At 47.3% G+C, this 21,006-nt stretch overlaps 1 protein-coding gene across 2 annotated transcripts; it reads left to right on the top strand.

The window, feature by feature from the left end:
- The first annotated feature begins 157 nt into the window (after window positions 1-157).
- On the top strand, window positions 158-15,009 carry Naca (nascent polypeptide associated complex subunit alpha). 2 transcript variants are annotated; one of them, XM_004649992.2, is made up of 8 exons: window positions 158-241; window positions 1,011-1,082; window positions 12,034-12,119; window positions 12,941-13,018; window positions 13,204-13,350; window positions 14,120-14,248; window positions 14,567-14,689; window positions 14,868-15,009. In XM_004649992.2, the coding sequence occupies exons 2-8, from the start codon at window positions 1,013-1,015 to the stop codon at window positions 14,880-14,882; spliced, it is 648 nt and encodes a 215-aa protein (XP_004650049.1). In that variant the 5' UTR covers window positions 158-241; window positions 1,011-1,012; the 3' UTR covers window positions 14,883-15,009. The 2 variants fall into 2 exon arrangements, with proteins under 2 accessions (XP_004650049.1, XP_045009559.1); XM_045153624.1 differs by having other exon boundaries at window positions 199-320.
- Window positions 15,010-21,006: the final 5,997 nt, after the last annotated feature.

Raw genomic sequence — 21,006 nt, 5'->3', positions numbered from 1 at the left:
GCGTCCCCACCCCCGCCCGGGAGCAGCTGCTCGGGTCACCCCGGGAAGGGGCAGCAGGTGCCCTTGCACGGCGGCGATGGCAGCGCCGGGGGCCGGTGGGAAGCGGCTGCGAGCCGCCGCTGACCCGGAATCGGATCGCGGTCCCGCCCCCTGCGCTCCCGGCTTCCTTCGGCAACAGGCGTGGGTCGCGCCGCCGCTCCTTCTCTTTCCGCCGCCATCTTGGCTCCGCGTCCTCCGCACAGTAAGTGCCGTCTGCGCCGGGGCTCTCCATCCGCAGCCATCCGCCTTCGCCGCGAGCCTGGCCGCCCCGGAGACTTAGAGTTAAGGACGGTCGGGGGCGTTCTGGGGTCGCGGCGCCTGTCCCTGGGCCTCCGGACAAAAGGGGGTCTTGCAGTTGGTGTCCTGGCAAAAGCTGGGCGCGGGGGGCCCGGAGCGGCCCGGATTCCGGGCCTAGGGACCCGGCAGCCCTTGCAGCGCCGGGAGCAGGGGCGCGGGGGCGCCCGCTGTGGGGAAGCGCCTCGGAGCGCTCGGGGAGGTGTGGGTCGCGGCCCTAGGGCCCCCAGACCCCGTTCGTAGTGTGCTGGGGGCGCCCATGGCACCCTCCACCCTCGCCTCGGAAGTGGTCAGAAGAGCTGAGGCTCCCGGGCTCGGGGAAGGGAACCCGGGCGGGCGGGCCGGGAGCCTTCCCCTTGGGGTCGAGAAAGGCAGCGTTGTTTTGCTGGCCTTGTGGGGTCCCGAGTGTGGATGCAACGAACCCCGGCTTCTGGAAAGTTAGCTTTGCCTGCGGAATGATGGAGAAGCTTCGTGAAAGAGGGGGATCCTCTCGGTGGAGATCTGTGGGTCACGTCATAGGCCCACCTGTTTTGCAGACGCTTTGGGAAGCTTGCCGCCCCAAGCCTACATAGCTTGTTGTCATTATAGCCCTGCGCGAAGTTCTGAAGAATATCGACTCTTGTCTGGGCAGGTGAATTGCAGTCGATTCAGGCCTCCTCCTTTTTATTTCCCTTCAGAAATGCCCGGTGAAGCCACAGAAACCGTCCCTGCTACAGAGCAGGAGTTGCCACAGCCTCAGGCTGAGACAGGTAGGTTCTCACAGCTCCCTTTCTGTTCCTTAAGAAAAGATAGGTTGTAGCTTTGTCAGGAAGGGGACACCACAAAATGTAACTGCTATCCTGGAGGGCCTTTAAAAGGGATAGAACACAAATAATAACCTTTAAGATGTAGGAACATTAAAAGTTAACCCTGCCTCTTTCCTACTTTAATGCCAGCTCCCTGAGAAGAAGCTGTGTTGTGATCAGAGAGGTGGCTCAGTGATTCCGGCCTGTCTCGACTGGGTGACACTAGGAGACTTGAGCTTTTGTGAGGTTCCAGCCAGCAAGTTGCATCAAGGTTTTAGGTAGCGGTGATTGGCTTTGTGCCTTCATCACATGTCTGGATGAGATATGTGCTGGTAGTGAATGTGTCCTGCTGAGAGCCCTAGTATCCTGAGTCATTAACTGGTTCTAAGGCTTGATACTGAGATATTTCTAGTGGGCTGGAATAGTGCCTGAACCATTGTGTGAAACTTAAAATTGAATATGTACGTGTTTTGGCTGATCTTTAGCTGTGAAGCTGATGGTTATAAAATCTAGTGGGAGGGCAAGTTTTGAATGTTATTTAAAAACACATTTTGAGTAGAAAATCTGAAAGTAGTGGAAAAAAAAGTCAAGTGGTGGTCTTGGCTAAATTGCATATAACTAAATGCAGGGTATCTTTAAGGCTTCTGTCCTTATTTTTAACAGTAATTTTTTTAAATACTCCTTACTGAAGGGCAATTTCTGCCTTTCTTGGAGTTAAGATTGTTTGTGTTTAAAAGCATTAAGGTTCTCCCTCCCCACCTGTCTGATCTTAGCAGCTGAAGGGATTAAACAGCTGCTGGGAAAGAAGAGGGTGGATCCTTTGGCTGGGACCTGAGCAGTATGGAATCTCTGAACTTCAGGAAGGGGGGAGTGGAAAGGACTGGCCTCAAAAGGTCCTGTAAGTTTAGTGCTAAACAGGATGTTAGAGATCATCTCACTAAACTCTGTTTTGTAAATGTGGAGACTGAGATTCTTGTGAATTTAGAACCATTCTGGTTTTAAGCTTCAGAACTAAAGTTAGTTCCTTTTTGTTTGAGATATGGTCTTGCCCTAGCCCAGAATGACCTGGAATTCGCAATGTAGTCTCAGGGTGGTCTCCAATTCTTGGTAATTCTTCCTACCTGCTCCTGACGCCAGGATTAAAGGTGTGTGCCATCACACCCAGCTTTCTTGCTTTTTTTTCTTTTTTCTTCTGGTGCCGACGTCTTAACCCAGGGCCTTGTGCTTGTTCATCCATCCACTGAGCTAAATCCCCAACCCCAGAACTAATGCTAAACACATTCCTTATTAGTCTGACTTGCACAGGCTTATGATATTAAGGGCATACCCGTGATTTTTGTCTGTGACTATAAATAGTCTTAGTAATGTGGACGAAGAAGCTAGTTCAAGGGATTGGTTGTGGTATCAAAGCAAGTAATTTGGACATTATTCCACCTTCAGGTCCAAGAAGCAGAAAACATAATCCGTGTTTTTAATTCTAATTAATATGTTTGCAAGTATTTGCACTATAATTATAAGACTTTGACCTACCAATTCTCCCAGAAAGACTGGTTGAGCCACCTTCTTTTTTCTCTTAGGTTCTGTAAGAACTTCACAATGAACTGGCTGAGTGACTTGGGTTTGAGTGCTATGAGCTTTTTTTTTTTTTAAGGGAGGGTGTCACTTGAGCTCAAGCCGACCTGAATTCACTATGTAGTGTCAAAGTGGCTTTGAACTCAGCGATCCTCCTACCTCTGCCTCCTGAGTGTTGCGATAAAGGTGTGCGCCAGTTTCTGGCTTTTTTTCCCCCCTAATTTTCACACACTTTTAAGGCATAGAATTTGTTGCTCTAACCTTGTATTGTCTCTTGAATGACAGGGCTTTTTTCCCTCCATCATTCTGAAATCTTTTTACATAAAGCCAAATATTGGTCTGTTTTGGCAGAGCTAAGTACTTATTTAGATTGAGAGATAGGAAGCCTATAAACTCTCTTCACAGTACTTCTCTGCTTCTAAAATAGAAGAGCCAGTGTAGTTTAACAAGTTGGGCTACTTTCCTAATATATTTCCTGCTCTTATAGCTAAGCTGTTTTCCCTAGAGAGCTAGTTAATTGTGGGTTAATGTTTGACAAGTTAACATTACTGAGGAAGGGTATATAGAGTATGAAGTCTAACCCATTAATAGTTGGGCTTTTAAAATTTTTCTTTCTGTTCTTGCTAAGTAACTAGGCATGAAGTGGTTGAGGGACTTAATATTTAATGATCGCTATTACATTCTGAAGGGTAGGGCTGGGCGTATAGCTCAGTTGGTGGAGTTCTTGGCTGGCTTGCAGGAAGGCCTGGGTTTGATCCCCAGCACTGCACAAACTAGGCATGGTGCATGCCTGTGATCTATAACCCTAGCACTGGGGAGGTGGAGGCAGAAAGATCAGAAACTCAAGGTTGTTCTTGGCTACATAGTGAGTTCAAGCCAGCCAGAGACCTTATGTCAAATTAAAATAAGAAATGATTCTGGCCGGGTATGGTGGCGCACACCTTTAATCCCAGCACTCGGGAGGCAGAGGTAGGAGGATCGCCGTGAGTTCGAGGCCACCCTGAGACTACATAGTGAATTCCTGGTCAGCCTGAGCCAGAGTGAGACTCTACCTCTAAAAACCAAAAAAAAAAAGAAAGAAAGAAAGAAATGATCCTGAAGAATTTTTACTTTAGTTAGCTGGGCATGGTGGTGCACGCCTTTAGTCCCAGCACTCCCGTGATTTCGAAGCCACCCTGAGACTACATAGTTAAGCCTGGACCAGAGTGAGATCCTACCTTGAGAAAAAAATAATAATAATTTTTACTTCAGTAGAACTGAGTTAAGCCAGGCACCTCCTTCCTAAAACTTCTCTAGCAGAATCAGATTTTTTTCCTCAGTCCTAGTAGGAGCCTGAGAGTAAAAAAGCTGTTTGCTTTTTTTTTTCTCATGCACCTCTGGTTCCCTGTCATTAACACTGCTCACTTCCTTTTGTACTCCTGTTTTCAGTATTTGAGTTCTGATCTGTGGGTAGACTACTATACATTTGTTGTAGTGGTATTGACAGTGAGAAAAGATTGGTCAGTAGGGTCATTTCAGAGAGAAGAGGCAAGGAAGGAATGCTCAATTTTCCATGAGCCTGGTGACAGGCTCTATAATCCATCTATTCAGGCAGCTGAACAAGAGGATTGCAAATTGAAGGCCTGCCTGAGGAAGTAGTGAGACTGTCTCAGAAAGTAAAAAAGAGGGCTGGGGTTGTAGCTCAATGGTACTGTGTTTGCCTAACATGTATGAGACCCTAGCTTTAATCCCCAATGTGGATTGGAGGAGGAGGCACCTCATCTACTCCAGGGCCGATGCTCCCTTTTTAAAAATGAGTTAGACCATTTTCCCCACCTTGAAATAGTTGGTTTATTTTCATAAAACTTTGGAAGTGTGGGAAATGAAAGGGACATGCTCCCACTTGGACACTGAACTATATAGGAGAGTTGGTACTGATTGTCACCTTTGTCTAATCCTGTGTAGTGACCTTCATTCTCAGATTTAAAGCTCCATTTTTTTTTTTTTCCTGTAAGGCATGTTACCAACTTGAGCTTCACAACTCACCTTTTTCCCCTTCTTTATTTCCTTTTTTTGCTTTTCTCCAGCTGTGCTTCCTAAGTCTTCAGCCTTGAGTGTCACTGATGCCTTAGGGCAGCCTGGACCTACCCTTCCCCCTCCTGGCTCTCTGGCCCCCCAACAGTGCCCTCTAGCAACTGCTAACCAGCCTTCCCCACTCCCTTCTCCCTCTAGTATTACCTCAGCCCCTTTTGAAGTTCCCTTTCCTCAGCCATCTTCTGGAACAGCCATGCCCTTGGAAACTGGTCCTCACACCCCAACTTTCCTACCACACCTAATAGGACCTCCCATCTCCCCAGCTGCCTTAGCTCTGGCCTCTCCCATGATAGGCCCAACCCTGAAAAGTGCCCGCTCCCCTTCAACTCCCTTGTCTTTGGTTGCACTGGCTCCCAGCCCGATGCAGAAGGGTTCTCCTTTTCCACCTTACTCTCTCACCTCACCTTCATCAGTTGCTGCAGCTGAGTCGGGGTCAGTTCCACCTCTGTCAGCTCCCGTTGACCCCTCAGAACCCAAATCCTCTCCTAGTCAAGTTCCCTCTCAGACAGTCCCTAATCTGAAAGGTACTACTGCCCCAAGTCCTCCAGGTGGAGTCAGTACTGCTCCTTCCCACCTTGTAGCTCCCTTGGCCTCTGTTCAGTCTGGATTAGCCTTCTGTCCTCAGACATTACCCATCACTCCCCCAGCCAACCCTTCTCAAGTCAGAGATATCCCCATTTCCTCAGCTCTGGTGCCACAAAACATGTTAAGCCTAAAGGGACCTGCCAGCTCACCTTCTCAAAAGACTATGGTTCCTAACTCCCCTCCGAAGCCCCCCATCTCTCCAGGCTCTCATCTTCCACCTTTATATCATTGTGCTTTGGGTTCTTCTGTCCAGCCTTCAGGTCAGACAGGTCCTAGTCCTTGGTTAGATCCTACAGTAAATAATACCATTTTGGTAGGTCAGTCTTCCGTAGGTGCATCTAACCCGTCAGAGAGGTCTGTGATTCCTCCCCTTCCTTCCAGAAATGAGCTGGGTGCTGAAGCCAAAGCAGCTCTTCCGGTGGGGGCTCCACCATCTGCTCTGCCTCTGTCTGTTGACAAGGGCTCCTCTACCACCACTAGTAGGAGGACCCACAGCCCTCCTGGCTCCCCAAATAGAGCTTCTGCAGCTTCTCTCATTCTCGGGGAGTCTCCTAATGCCACTCAGCAGCCGTTGGCACCCCAGATTCCTACTTCTCCAAAAACAGGCGTGAAAGGAACTCCTGTCTCTTCGGTTGGTATCACCCCACATGTGGCGACTAACCCCTCTACAATTGCTACTGCACCTACCACCTTGGAGGGAGATGCCATGTGTCCTAAAGTTGCACCAGGTCTTCCGAATAGTAAAAAGCCAACCCCCGCTACTGCCTTGGTTATAGGACCTGAGGCTCCCAGTGAGCTTCCTGCTTCTCAGGTAGCTGCCACTCTGGAGATGCCAGCCCCTGAAGGCCTCAGTCTCCCCATTTCAATATTGGCAAATGTAGGAACCCCTATTTCTCCATCCCAGGCAGGACTTCCTACCAGGAAAGATACTACTCTGCCTTTGACCATGGCAGCCCCTAAGGATTCTCCCTCTCCTCAGATTCCATCGTCTTTGAAGATTGCTGCTCCTGAAGCCACTGCAGCAAGGAGCCTTTCAGGGCCTCTCCCTGGGGCTTTGCCAGCCGCTGCTGCGTCTTCTCTGGCTAACTCCCCAACCGCTGTAGTTAAGTCAGATTCTTACGCCAGCCTAGACCCTACCAGTCTGCCTCTAAAAAGTTCTGTCATTGCTCCAACAGTGACTACCTTGTCTTTGGAAAGTTCTGATTCTGAAGGGGTGGCTTCTGCCAAAGGTACCTCTATTCCTACAGTTACAGCCAGCTCTTTTCTAGAAGGAGCTTTCTCTTTAGCCCCTAACAACCACCCAGCTAAGGGTACTTCCACTTCTACGTTACCTTTGATTCCCCCAGCCTCTGAAAGTTGTCCCATGACTTTAGTCCCTCAGAATATTTCTGTCTCGATGGCTACGTCACCACTGACCCCTGAAATTCCCCAGTCTGTGCCTTTTCCTGCTGCCCCTCCAGCTGGGATTTCTCTTGTGGGTGTGAAGAAGGTGGGTGATATTTCGTACAAGGTAGCAGGGGCACCTTTGCCGCCTTCTCCTGAAGGGTACAGTGGTTCTGGTGCTTCTATGACTGCATCTTCCAAAGGAGGTCTTCCATCTCTTCTTCCAGAGACCAGTCTTTCTTTTCAAGACCCTAGACCCTCAATAAACAAGCATTCTCCCACTCCTCCATCCCCTAAAAGGGCCCCTACTCTTCCTGTGGCTACTCCCTCCCAAGAAGGAGCAGTCCCCTCTCCCCTGGAGGCTTCCACAGTCCCAGCAGAGAGTCCACCCTCCCCTAAAAAGACCCCAGTAGCTGCAACTTCTAAAGAAGACTCCATTGTAGCAGACATGGCTCCTCCTTCCTCCCCAAAGATAACAACTGCATCCCCCAAAGATGTTTCATCAACATCATCTCCCAAATGTGCTCCAGCTGTGACTCCTGTCTCCCCAAAAAAGGTACCAGAAGCAGCAGCCCAGACCTTTGGAGGAAACCCCACCACACTGGCTGTGACTTCTACCTCCCCTCAAAAAGTCCCAGTAACTGCATCCTGCAAAGAGATTCCAGCAGTTCCATTTCCCAAAGATGTCCCCACTGTCCAGGCTGAGACTCCTTCTTCCCCCAAAAAGGCCCCAGTGACTACTGCCCCCAAAGAAACTCCAGCAACCCCATCTTGTGAAGGAGTCCCCACTGCCCCTGCAGAGATTCCTCCCTCCCCACAAAAGGCCCCTGCAACCCCATCTCCTAAGGAGGTCACTGCTGCCCAAAAAACTAACGCAATCCCACCCTCCAAAAAGGCACCAAAAACTGTAGCCTCCAAAAAGGTTCCAGCAACCTCAACTCCTGAAGGGGTCACTAATGCACCTGCAGAGGTGCCTCCCTGCCCCCCAAAATCCCCAGCTGCAGCCTCTAAAAAGCCATCAAAAACTGCAGCCCCTCAAAAGGCTCCAACAACTCCATCTACTGAAGAGGTCACTACTGTACCTGCAGAAATGCCTCTCTCCCCTAAAAAGGCACCAAAAACTGCAGCCCCCAAAGAGCTTCTAGCAACCCCCCCTCCTGAAGAGCTTATCACTGCACCTGCAGAGGTGCCTTTCTCTCCTAAAAAGGTCCCAACAACTGCAGCCCCCAAAGAGGTTCCAGAAACTTCGCCCTCCAAAAAGGCACCAAAAACTGCAGCCCCCCAAAAGGCTTCAGCAACCCCACCTCCTGAAGTAGTCACCACTGCACCCGCAGAGGTTCCTACCCCCACCCAAGAGGCCCCAGTGGTACCACCCCCTAAAAAGGCATTAAAAACTGCAGCCCCCCAAAAGGCCTCAACAACCCCACTTCCTGAAGGAATCACTACTGCATCTGCAGAGGTGCCTCCCTCTACCCAAAAGGCCCCAACTGCAGCCCCTAAAAAGGCATCTAAAACTACAGTGCCTCAAAAGGCTCCAATAACCCCACCTCCTGAAGGGGTCACTACTGCACCTGCAGAGGTGCCTCCCTCCTCCCAAGAGGTACCAACCCCTAAAAAAGCATCAAAAACTGCAGTCCCCCAAAAGGCTCCTGATGGGCTCACCACTACACCTGCAGAGGTGTCTCCTTCCCAAAAGGCCTCAGCAACTGTGGCACCTAAAGACACTCCAGCAACTTCACTCCCCAAAAAAGTATCCAAAACTGCAGTCCCCAAAAAGGCTCCTGAAGGCGTCGCTACTGCACCTGCAGAGCTTCCTCCCTCAGCCTCAAAAGCTCCAACAACCCCAACCCCTAAAAAGGCACCAAAAACTGCAGCCCCCCAAAAGACTTCATCACCCCCATGTCCTGGAGGAGTCTCCATTGCACCTTCAGAAATTTCTTCTTCCCTTCAAGAGTCCCCAGTGGCACCACCCCCTAAAAAAGCACCAAAAACTGCAGACCTCCAAAAGGCTCCAGTGGCTCCATTGCCTAAAGGGGTCACCACTGCACCTGCAGAAGTGTCTCCTTCCCCCCAAAAGGTCTTAACTGCAGCCCCCAAAGACACTGCAGCAGCCCCACCTCCTAAAAAGGCTCCAAGAATTGCAGCCCCCCAAAAGGCTTCAGCAACCCCATGTCCTGAGGGAGTCCCCACTGCACCTGCAGAAGTGCCTCCCTCCCTCCAAAAGGCCTCAGCAACTGCAATCCCACCCCCAAAAAGGGCACCAAAAATTACAGCCCCCCAAACAGCTTCAGCAACTTCATGTTCTGAAGGGGTCACCACTGCACCTGCAGAAATTTCTCCTTCCCCCCAAAAGGCCCTAGCAATTGCAGTTCGCAAAGAGCCCCCAGCAACCCCACCCCCCAAAAAGGCACCAAAAACTACAACCCCCAAAACACCAAAAACCTCAGTTCCCAAAGAGCATCCAGCAACTCCACATCCTGAAGGAGTCACTACTGCCCCTGCAGAGGTGCCTTCCTCCCCTAAAAAATCCCCAGCAACTGTAGCCAACAAAGAGGCTTCAGTAGCTCCACCCCATAAAAAGACACACAAAACTGCAGCCCCCAAAAAGGCTCCAGCAACCCCATCCTCTGAAGGAGTCACAACAGCACCTGCAGAGGTGCCTTCTTGCCCTAAAGAGACTAAAGCAACTCCAACCCCTAAAAAGACACCAAAAATTGGGGCCCCTAAAGAGGTTCCAGCATGCCAATCCTCTGATGTCACTGCACCTGCAGAGGTTCCTCCTTCCCCCCAAAAGGCTCCAGCAACTGTGGCCTGCAAAGGAGATCCAGCAATCCCATCTCCAGAAGGGGTCACCACTGCGCGAGCAGAGATTCCTCCTTCCCCCCAGAAGGCTGTAACCACTTCATCCCCCCAAGGTGTCCCAGCTATGGCTTCTCCCTCCCCCCAAAAGGCCCCAGCAACTGGAGTTCCCAGGGCGGCTGTAACAACCCCATCTGCTAATGCACCTACTGTCCCAGCTGTAACTCCCAACCTAAGAAAGACTCCCAAAACCCTATCCCCCCAAAAGGCATCCCACAAAGAGGCTTTGGCTACCCCGTCTGTAGGTGCTCCCAGTACCCTGGCTGTGACTTCTCCCTCTACTTCCCCAGCCAAGATTACTCCCTCCAAAAAAAAATCAGACTCCAAAGAGGCCTCATCTTCCAAAGACGTCCCAGAAACTTCAACCTGCAAAGGAGTCCCCTTTCCCACAGCCAACACTCCTCCAGCAGCCTCCAAAATGGCCTCTGCTGTCCCAGGCGTGACTCTTTCCTCTCACAAAGAGTTTCCTTCCTCTAAAGAGGCCCCCATTCTTTCAACTATGCTTCCTTCTCCTCCCCAAAGTTCCACTACTTCCCCAGTGTCAGTCACATGTTCTGTGGGGGCTGTTGGCCCTGGGGCATCTGAAAAGCCTCCAGCAAAGACAGACTCTACAGTTCTCAAAGAAGTACTTGTTGCACCAGCTCCAGAAAGTCCACTGGCTGTCGCTGCTCCCGTTCAGAAAGGCCCAGGATCCAAGAAGAATTCTGCTACTCCACCTACTAAGTGCTCAGATCCCTCGGCTAAGAATGATACTAAAGGACCCCTTTCTACCCCAGCTACAGCCCCTGTTGAGAAGGATTCTCTCCCTGCGTGTCTTGCAAAAGGCAACGATTCTTTTCATTCCCCAAAGAGCCCCTTGGCTGCTTCTGATAAAACATCTAGTCCTCTAGCAGCAGTTGCCTCTGACGAGGTCCTTCCTAAAGCTGGATCAGCATCTGTGGCCCCCAAACCCACCCCACCGACTCTTGCTCCCTCCCCAGTTCCCCCTCTGCTTCCTAAACAGCCTTTTCTTCAGTCCTCTCCCGGGCTGGTCCTGGAATCACCCTCTAAACTCCCAGCCCCCGCTGATGAGGATGAGCTGCCGCCTCTGATTCCCCCGGAACCAGTCTCAGGGGGAGTGCCTTTCCAGCCGGTTCTCGTCAACATGCCCATCCCTAAACCTGCTGGGATCCCTGCCCCAGTCCCCTCTGCCAAGCAGCCTGTTCTGAAGAACAACAAGGGTATTTGCCTTGGTTTGCTGTGTGCATGGTGTGTTGCCCACACCCCTCTTGGGGGCTACCCACCAATACTAACTAGGATGCACCGCTTTCTCCAATATATCTGCTTGAGTTTGGGCTTAGTACATAGAATGACAACTTTAAATGCAAAAGCTTTAGGAGTGTAAAAGTAAATCTTGGTTTCCATCATCTCAGAACTTTGTTTCTTGTGTAATGTGATCCAAGGTAAGCCCTGGGTCCACCATCCTTTTACCTTACTGAGCTGACTTGAAAACCAAGACCTACCAAATCCTTATATTTGTTCTAATCCTTACCACATCACTAACCTTGTCCCTGGGCCTGGAATTTGTTAAAAATACTGGGGAATCATGGAGCTATTTCTATTTGATTTTACTACTTAGACTTGGTAGTCACCAGTTGCCCAGGGACTCCCTTTTCTTAAAAATGTAGAGATCTGTTTTTCCTAGCTTAAGAATGGTGTGGGTATGTGCTTTCCTCCCTTCAGTAGCCTTTATTGATGCTTGGCTTTTTAGTTGAAGGAACTTTAGAATATATAGATTTTGATTAGAATAAATGGGGAGGGCTGTATTTTATAGAAAAGGTCACTGCTAGAACTTGACATCATTGAGAATTTTCCAGTTGATAGAATTAAATTGCTAAAGTGAATGGTTTTTGAAAATAAGATAAAGCTTGGCATGGTGGTGCACACCGTTAATCCTAGCACTCAGGAGGCAGAGGTAGAAGGATCTCCAGTGAGTTCAAGGCCAGCCTGGGGCTACAGCTTGGGGTAGAGAGAATGTAATTACCTCAGAAAGAAAGAATATAAGGCAGGACACGAAAGAAAGTCTGTCATGCCTCTGGTGTGATTTTACTTTGTGTGTCTGAAGATAATTTTCTGGGATGATTGGACTATACGAATTATTACATGGGTGCTTGGTGTTTATGCCAAGAAATGGAGGCCTTCAAAGAAAAAAGACAGTTACAGTACTGATCAGCTCTATCTGACAATTATCCATCATTTCTCAGGATGGGTCTTTAATAGATCCATACACAGTGGTTTGTGACAAAACTTGACTTAGTTCAGAGGGGCCTTTCACACTGGAGTTGGTTTACGTTTAACTTTGTAAAGTCTGTCATGAGGCAGTGATGTCTATTTCAGGCAGGCAAGCCAGTGAGATGCTCCTTAAAATTCTATAAAAACAATAAAAGTTGTCTTGTTAACTTAGGGTCTGGAACAGAATCTGACAGTGATGAATCAGTACCAGAGCTCGAGGAACAAGATTCCACACAAACAGCAACACAACAAGCTCAGGTGGGTATTCTCTTACTGACTGTTTTTGGGTCAAGAAAGCACTAGAGCTGGGCATGATGGTGCACGCCTTTTTTTTTTAAAGGTGTGTACCACCACGCTCAGCAGCATTTCACTTTATTTTTTTATTTATTTGAGAGTGACAGACAAAGAGGCAGATTACATGGGTCCTGGGGAATGGAGTCTCGAACCAGGGTCCCTAGGCTTCACAGGCAAGGGTTTAACCGCTAAGCCATCTTTCCAGCCCCTGTGCACACCTTTAATCCTAGCACTTGGGAGGCAGAGGTAGGATTACTGTGAGTTCAAGGCTATTCTGAGACTACATAGTGAATTCCAGGTCAGTCTGAGCTAGGGTGAGACCCTACCTGGAAAAAAAAGAGAGAGAGAGAGAAAGAACGAACTAGAAGCTAGGTGTGGTAGCATGTGCCTATGATCTGAGCACTCAGAAGTCTGAGGCAGGAGGATTGAGAGTTTGAAGGCAGCCTAGGCTATAGAAGTAGACCATATCTCAGGGAAAAAACAAACAAACAAACAAACTAAAAAGGAAGCTGGAGCCTGATGTGGTAGTGTGCACTTTTAATCTCAGCACTCGGGAGGCAGAGGTAGGAGGATCACTGTGAGTTTGAGGCCGCCCTAAGACTCCATAGTGAATTTCAGGTCAGTCTGGACTAGAGTGAGACCCTACCTCAGGAACAAACAAAAAAAAAAAAAAAAAAAAAGAGGAAGCTAGAATTTTGGAGCTGACTTGTTGAAAAGGAAACCTTGTGGGACTGGCATCCAGATCTGAGGGTCATTTAACTCCCAGCTCTTGTCACCATCTTTAGCTGGCGGCAGCAGCTGAGATCGACGAAGAACCAGTCAGTAAAGCAAAACAGAGCAGGAGTGAAAAGAAGGCACGGAAGGTAAGAATAAGTTGTAAATGAGTATTCTTGTTCTCATGAACCAATTTTAGCATAAGAAACCTGTATAAGATTTTCTTAAGCTAGGAAAAATATCGTTGTGGATGTTGGGTTGATATATTTCCTTTTTTAACTACTTATAAATTATGTTACAAATTAAAAACTTTGTGTTCTTTTCTGTTCTTTAGGCTATGTCCAAACTGGGTCTTCGACAGGTTACAGGGGTCACTAGAGTCACTATCCGGAAATCTAAGAATATCCTCTTTGTCATCACAAAACCAGATGTCTATAAGAGCCCAGCTTCAGATACCTACATAGTTTTTGGGGAAGCCAAGGTCAGTAAGGTTTTCTTGAGAGTTGCTCTGGGCCAGCATTATTTACATTTTGAGTTATGTAATTCTGTACTGTCTTGTATATATAGAAGTTAGCAGCTTCACATACAGTTTGAATTTTTTTTTTTTTTAATTTGAGAGCGACAGACACAGAGAGAAAGGCAGAAGGAGGGGGGGGAGAGAGAGAGAGAATGGGCGCGCCAGGGCTTCCAGCCTCTGCAAACGAACTCCAGACGCGTGCGCCCCCTTGTGCATCTGGCTAACGTGGGACCTGGGGAACCGAGCCTCGAACCGGGGTCCTTAGGCTTCACAGGCAAGCGCTTAACCGCTAAGCCATCTCTCCAGCCCCAGTTTTAATTTTTTTAACTTATTTGCAAGCGGGCTGAGTGGGGAGAATGAGTGAATGAATGAATGTGAGAATGGTACACCAGGGCCTCTTGCTACTGCCAGTGAACATTTGATGCATGCACCACTTTGTGCATCTGACTTTTCATGGATATTGGGGAATCGAACCTAGGCCAAAAGGCTTTGCAAGCAAGCACCTTTAACCACTGAACCATCTTGCCAACCCAGTTTTTTAAGTCGATGTTACCATATAACCCCAGGTAGACATACTAAACTGCACAGTTGAGCGTACGCCTGCATTACTTCTCTTTCTCCAGTGATAGTCCAAAATGGGGGCAGATATTTTATAGCAATACAGTGATTATATGAAGTGAACTTTTCATTTACTACAAACTACTCAAATGAATCTGTTTTCTCTGCCTCATAGATTGAAGATTTATCCCAGCAAGCACAGTTAGCAGCTGCTGAGAAATTCAAAGTTCAAGGTGAAGCTGTTTCAAATATTCAAGAAAATACACAGACTCCTACTGTACAAGAGGAGAGTGAAGAGGAAGAGGTATACACATCGTTTGACTTGTAGCCCTGGATTTTGTTTTGAGGATTATGGTTTTGGTTTTGTTGATGTTTCGGTTATTTGAAGCTGGGTCTAAACTCATGGTGATCCTCCTACCTCAGAGTCCCAAGAGCTGGGATTAAAGTTAGAAGCCACCATACCCAGCTCCCCTCCATATGTGTTGGTAGATTATTTATTTTGGGGGCACTTACCTACCCATTGAGTTAAATGGTTTGGGCTTATACCAAAAAGAGAGATTCTGGCTGCAAATAACTACTAGAGTTCTTTAACTTATTAGATCTTCCCATCCTCCTTTTTTAGGTTGATGAAACAGGTGTGGAAGTGAAGGACATAGAATTGGTCATGTCACAAGCAAATGTGTCCAGAGCAAAGGCAGTCCGAGCCCTGAAAAACAACAGCAATGATATTGTAAATGCTATTATGGTAAGTATCCAAGTTTTTATTCAGTAGCTCCCTTAGCCTTGACCAGTTTCTATGGATGGTTTTGTTTTGTCTGTTTATTATCAATTAGGAAATTTCATGAAATTCTCTAGATTGAAATGACCTGAATTTTGCCACTTCACCTGTAACTCCCTCTCTAATTATCTTTTGTCTCTTACAGGAATTAACAATGTAACCATCTGAAAAAGAAGGACGTTTTTCTCTCCCCCCTCCCCCAGGTGTTTCAAAAGTGAAACTGAAGCTTGGTTTGAAATTTGTACTATTTCTATCATTAATAAAGTTATGGCTTCTTGTTGGATGAACTCAGTGAGTACATGATCTCTTTAGGTGAAAAGATGTAGCACAGACTCTCCACTTAAAATCTCAGCCTTCACTGGCATGGTGTGCATACCATAAATCCTAGCATGTGGGGGGGGGGCAGAGGCAGGAGGATCACCATGAATTCAAGGTCATTCTGAGACTACATAATGAGTTCCAGGTCAAGCCTGGGTTAGAGAGCCTAGCTTGAAAAGTCAAACCAAACTGAGGGCATGGTGGTGTATATGCCTATTTCCCCCAGCACATGAAGTATTGAGGCAGGAGGAGGTTAGCCCCTATCTGAAAACCATCCAAAAAGAACACATATTATTCACATCTTTTTATGTATTTTATTTATTAGTAGTGTTTTTTTAAGGTAGGGTCTCACTATAGCTCAGGTTGACCTAGAATTCACTAAGTAGTCTCAGGGTGGTCTCGAACTCTTGGCAGTCCTCCTACCTCTGCCTCCCGAGTACTGGGATTAAAGGTATGCACCACCATGCCTGACTATTTATTTATTTGGGGGGGGGAGGAGACCTGGGCATGCCCAGGTCTTCTAGCCACTGCAAATGAACTCTAGATGCATACACCAACTTGGCTTACATGGGTCGTGGGAAATCAAACCAAGAAGGTCCTTTGGCTTTGCAGTCAAATGGTTTAACCGCTAAGCCATTTCTCCAGCCCTCTTTCACATCTTTTAAGAAGTTATACTAAGGCTGGGCGTGGTGGCGCACGCCTTTAATCCCAGCACTTGGAAGGCAGAGGTAGGAGGATTGCCGTGAGTTTGGGGCCACCCTGAGACTACATAGTGAATTCCAGGTCAGGTCAGCCTGGGCTAGAGTGAAACCCTACCTCAAAAAATCAAAAAAAAAAAAGTTATACTAGAGCCGGGTGTGGTGGCACACGCCTTTAATCCCAGCACTCAGGAGGCAGAGGTAGGAGGGTCGCCGAGAGTTCTAGGCCACCCTGAGACTACATAGTGAATTCCAGGGCAGCCTGAGCCAGAGTGAGACCCTACCTTGAAAAACCAAAAAAAAAAAAAAAAAAAGTTATACTAGGGTTGGAGGGAGGGCTTAGTGGTTAATGCACTTGCCTGCAAAGCCAAAGGACTCAGGTTTGATTCCACACGACCTATGTAAACCAGATATATGCGCAAGGTGGTGTATGTATCTGAAGTTCATTTGCAGTGGCTTGAGACCCTGGCACAACCATTTAAAAAGTTATACTAAGCTGGTAGGAACTTGTTATTGAAAGACCACTTGACTAAAGTTTCTTGTTGCCAGTTTCTTTTCCCAGGTGTTAAGTATTAGAGAATCCCATTTTGTTTTCATCTGATCAGACATGTCTGAATTTAAGAAGGGGAACTAGACTTCTTTTTTTTTATTTTATTTGTTAGTGAATATGGGTACATCAGGGCCTCTGGCCACTGCAAACTCCAAATTTATGTGCCACCATGAGCATATCTGGTTTACGTGGGTTCTGTGTTAACATTCCTGGTCTGTGCTTTTCTATAAAGTCCAAGAAAATCTAGCTGAGCATGGTGGCGCATGATGTAGTCTCAGGATGGCGTCAAACTCAACGGTCATTCTCCTACTTCTGCCTCAAACTTTTTTTTTGAAATAGGGTCTCACTCTAGACCTAGCCGGCCTCGCTCAACAGTGGTCCTTCTACCTCTGCCTCCTGAGCACGCTGTCGTTAAAGGTGTGCGCCACTACACCCACTTAAATAACTTAAAAAAAAAAGATGTGACAATTGCATTAGGACACTAAAACAAAAGCAGGATTGTTTAGGCAAACTAAAAATTAGGTGGATAATGACCAATGGAACTGTATGGTGATCTTAAGAGTGATGTGGAAGTTCAGAGGCCAAAAATAGTTATGGGAGAAAATAAACCTAGAAAGGAGTACAATAAAATGAGTAGAAGATTATATTAACACATTTTAACAGGTTTAAACTTTTTTTCTGAGTTTTCTGGGTTTTATTTGGGGAGGGGGGTTAAGGTAGGGTCTTGCTCTAGTTTAGGCTGACCTAGAATTCACTAGGTAGTTTCAGGGTGGCCTCCTACTGCCTCCCAAATTCTGCAGTTAAAGGTGTGCAACACCATACCCCACACCCAGCGGTTTTTGGTTTTTTTTTTTTCTTTTCTCTTGGAGGCAGGGTCTCACTCTAGCCCAGTCTGACCTAGAAACCACTCTGTGGCCTCACACTGGCCTCGGACTTTCAATCAATAAAAAATAGTAATAATAATAATACTTTAATCCCAGTACTTGGGAGGCAAAGGTAGGAGGATCGCTATGAGATCGAGGCCACCCTGAGACTACCTGCTGAATACCAGGTTAGCCTGGTCTAGAGCAAAACGCTATCTTGAAATACCAAATAATAATAAAGAGCAAGGCTTTTTTTTTTCTTCAAGGTAGTGTCTGGCTCTAGTCCAGGCTGACCTGGAACTCACTGTGTAGTCTCAAGGTAGCCTCGAACTCTCCGTCTTCCTACTGCCTCTGCCTCCCAAGTGCTGGGAGTAAAGGCATGAATCACCACGCCCACCCGAACAGGGCCTTTTAATCATTCTTATCAGAGTGGAAGTGTATTGAAGTTCAAATAACTGATTGTTTTTCTGGGTTCTTTGTGCTTCTTGAGATCTATATCCCAGACTGGTTTTGCATTAGAATTCTCTTTCCTCAGTCAGACCTTCTTATCTCTTTTCTCTCTCCTCCTATATCCTCTCTTTAATATAGGGATTGATCACAGGGCCTCACACATACCAAGTTCAACCACTGAGCCACGTTCCTTGGCGTAGGACTCAGACCAAACCCAGCTCTAGGGAATATTTTCAAATCCACTCTTGGCATGTGTGCTGTTTTACTCCCATCTCAAAGACATACCAAATCAGTTCCAATGCCAGGCATGGTGGCATACACCTTTAATCCTGGCACACTGAAGGCAGGCAGGATTACAGTGAGTTGAAGGCCAGCCAGACACTACATAGTGACTTGTAGGCCAGCTTGGGATAGAGGTAGACCCTACCTCCAAAAAATAAAAAATAGAGCTTAGTATTGCTCATCTTTAATCCAGGCACTCTCAGGGATGGAATTAAAGGTGATTGCTTGCAAAGCCTACTCCCAGGTTCAATTCCTCACTAACCGTGAAAAGCCAGACACAAACTGCACCCATACACTCTAAAATATGTAGCCCAGCATAAAGGTGCACACCTTTAATCCCAGCAGAAGTAGGAGGGTCTCTGTGTTTCAGGCCAGCCTGGGCTAGAGTGAAACCCTACCTCAAAATAGAGGAAATATGGTACCAGGTGCTCTTGCTGATGTAAATGAACTCCAGATGTATGTGTCAGGCTTGCCACAGGTACTTGAGAATTGAAATTGGGCCATCAGGGTTTGCAAGCTAGTGCCTTTGACTACTGAGCCAGACCTTAGCAATTTTTTTAAATGTTTATTAACAAGATGTTTCATATGGATACATCATGTATCGGTACCCTCATCCCTGCCCCTCCTTCTGTTGGGGACGCTCCTCAGTGTGGTTGCAGGTATGCCCCATGGGTTGTAGTTTATGAATTGTAGGATCTGTAGTCAGTTATTTGGGGGTGAGGGAATGCTTATGGGCATGATGTCTCAGCCTGTGGCTCTTAAAATCCTTCCACACCCTCTTATGCAAAATTCTCTGAGTCATTGGGGTAAATTTTAAGTCTACTTCAGTGATGAGTGCTTAGGAACCTCTGGATCTCTACATTGGTAGGTGTTGGCAGTGGGTAGAAACCTGTCTGGCTGGAGAGATGGCTTAGCAGTTAAGACACCTGCCTACAAAGCCAAAGGACCCGGGTTTGATTCCCCAGGACCCAAGTAAGGCAGATGCACAAGGTGGCACATGGATTTGTAGTTCATTTGCAGCAGCTGGAAGCCTTGGCATGCCCATTCTCTCTCTGCCTCTTTCTCAAGTAAGTAATTATTTTTTTAAATCCTGTGTTTTGAGACTATACAGGTGAAGTCATTAACATTGGTAAATGGTCTGTTAAGCAGGCCTATAACCTATGGCTAATGTGGGACCCTGAGAGAGGGGCATGTGTCTTTACAATTTGCAGGCAAATGCCTTAACCATTAAGCCATTTCTCCAGCCAGACAGTTTTGTGGGTTTTTTTTTTTTGCTGTTTTGTTTTGTTTGAGGTAGGGTTTCACTTTAGCTCAGGCTGGCCTGGAATTCACTATGCAGTCTGAGGGTGGCCTTGAACTCATGGTGATCCTCTTCCCTCTGCCAGCCCAGTTCTGGGATTAAAGGCATGCGCCACCAGGCTCAGCTCAGGGTTGTTTTTAACATTAAAAACATTTGCAGAAGATTAGCAAGAGTGCTGCTTCCATGCTGTTCCTGGTAATCAGCGCCAGGGTGTACTTTTTGGTTTTCTGAGGTATGGTATCACTCTAGCTCAGGCTGACCTTGGAATTCACTGTGTAATCTCAGGCTGGTCTCAACTCAAGGCGATCCTCCTACCTCTGCCTCCCAAGTACTGGAGTGCCACCACGCCCTGCTTCATATCTATTTTTAACCAAAGACAAGACTGAGAAGGATAATTACTACATTCTATTTATTTAGGGAAGTACAGAAGAACAGAACAAAGAAGGAAAAGGAATACATTCACGTGGCTCTCCACGTGGTGGGTGTGGAAAAATGAGAGGACAGAAGTAGTACAAGGCCAGGCAGTGGTACATGGCTTTAATCCCACCATTAGGGAGGCAGAGGTAGGATCACTTGAGTTCCAGGTCAGCCTGAGCTAGAGTGAGATGGGGGGAGGATAACAAGGTCCTGTCATGTAGAGAGCAGGATGGGGTAAGAGCCCATGTCCTCATAGTAGGGGTGTTGGGTTCGGAGCCTAGTAGGAACTCAGCAAAAGTGATGTTCTGCCAGGTGAAGGACCCTTGTCCCCTTGCACACATCTGTTGTGGGGGCCCGGCCTTCAGGCTCAGGTGAGCATGAGAGACAGCAACTGGCTTGGTTCAGGGGCTGTCTCAGGAAGAGGCTAGCCATGATGCCAAATTCTGGAGATTGAAATTGGCCAATCACAATGTTAGGACTAGATTTAAATCCTAGGAAAGCCCTCCCTCCCAGGAGTGGCCCAGGTTGCAGGGAGTAGGGGGAAAAAAAGATTTAGGGAAGAGATGTCAGATCATACTTTTGATTCTCTAGCAGAGTGGAGACAAGGATAGGCTCAAAGACATTCCTGCTCAGTGTCGGGGCCCCAGTCACCCTAACTGCCTAACAAAACTACCTGACTCCCACTCAAACTGATAAGCAATTTCCCCAGCCCCCAATTCAGTTTTTAAAATTTATTTAATAGAGGAAGAGAATGGGCCTCTAGCCACTGCAAAAGAACTCTAGATCTCCAAGCCAATATATACCATCTGGCTTACTTGTTCTAGGCAATTTAACAAGGCTCTTTAGCTTTCACAGGCATGTTCCTTAACTGCTAAGCCATTTCTCTAGCCCTTTTTTATGAGCAAAAGGCAGAATGAATGGGCATGGGAGGGCCTCTAACCCCACTGCAAATAAACTAGAAGCTTGCATCACTTGTGCATCAGGCTTATGTGGATACTGGGGAATCAAACCTGGGTCCTTAGGCTTCTCAGGGAAGTTCCTTAACTGCTAACCCATCTTTACAGCCCTCTTTTTTTTTTTTTTTTTAAGTAGGGTTTTCCTCTAGCCCTGGCTGACTTAGAATTCACTATGTATCTCAGGGTAGCCTCAAACTCCCTTTGATCTTCCTACCCCTGCTTCCCCAGTGCTGGGATTAAAGGTGTGTGCCACCATGCCTGGTTTATCTTTATTTAGTTAGAATTTAAGGGAAGCATGCCAAAGAAATGGGGAAGCCCAGAACTTAAGGAAGGAGAGAATACAGAAAGCTCCTGCCTATAAGAAGGCAAGAGAAGGGTAAACCCCACCTAGAGACACAAATCAGGGGTCTTTTATAGGTACTAAATGGGGGCTGAGTTAACCAGCTACAA

This window comes from Jaculus jaculus, chromosome 6 (genome assembly GCF_020740685.1).
Source record: "Jaculus jaculus isolate mJacJac1 chromosome 6, mJacJac1.mat.Y.cur, whole genome shotgun sequence".
NCBI classification, from domain to species: domain Eukaryota; kingdom Metazoa; phylum Chordata; class Mammalia; order Rodentia; family Dipodidae; genus Jaculus; species Jaculus jaculus.
This window is presented reverse-complemented; position numbering and strand designations above follow the sequence as displayed.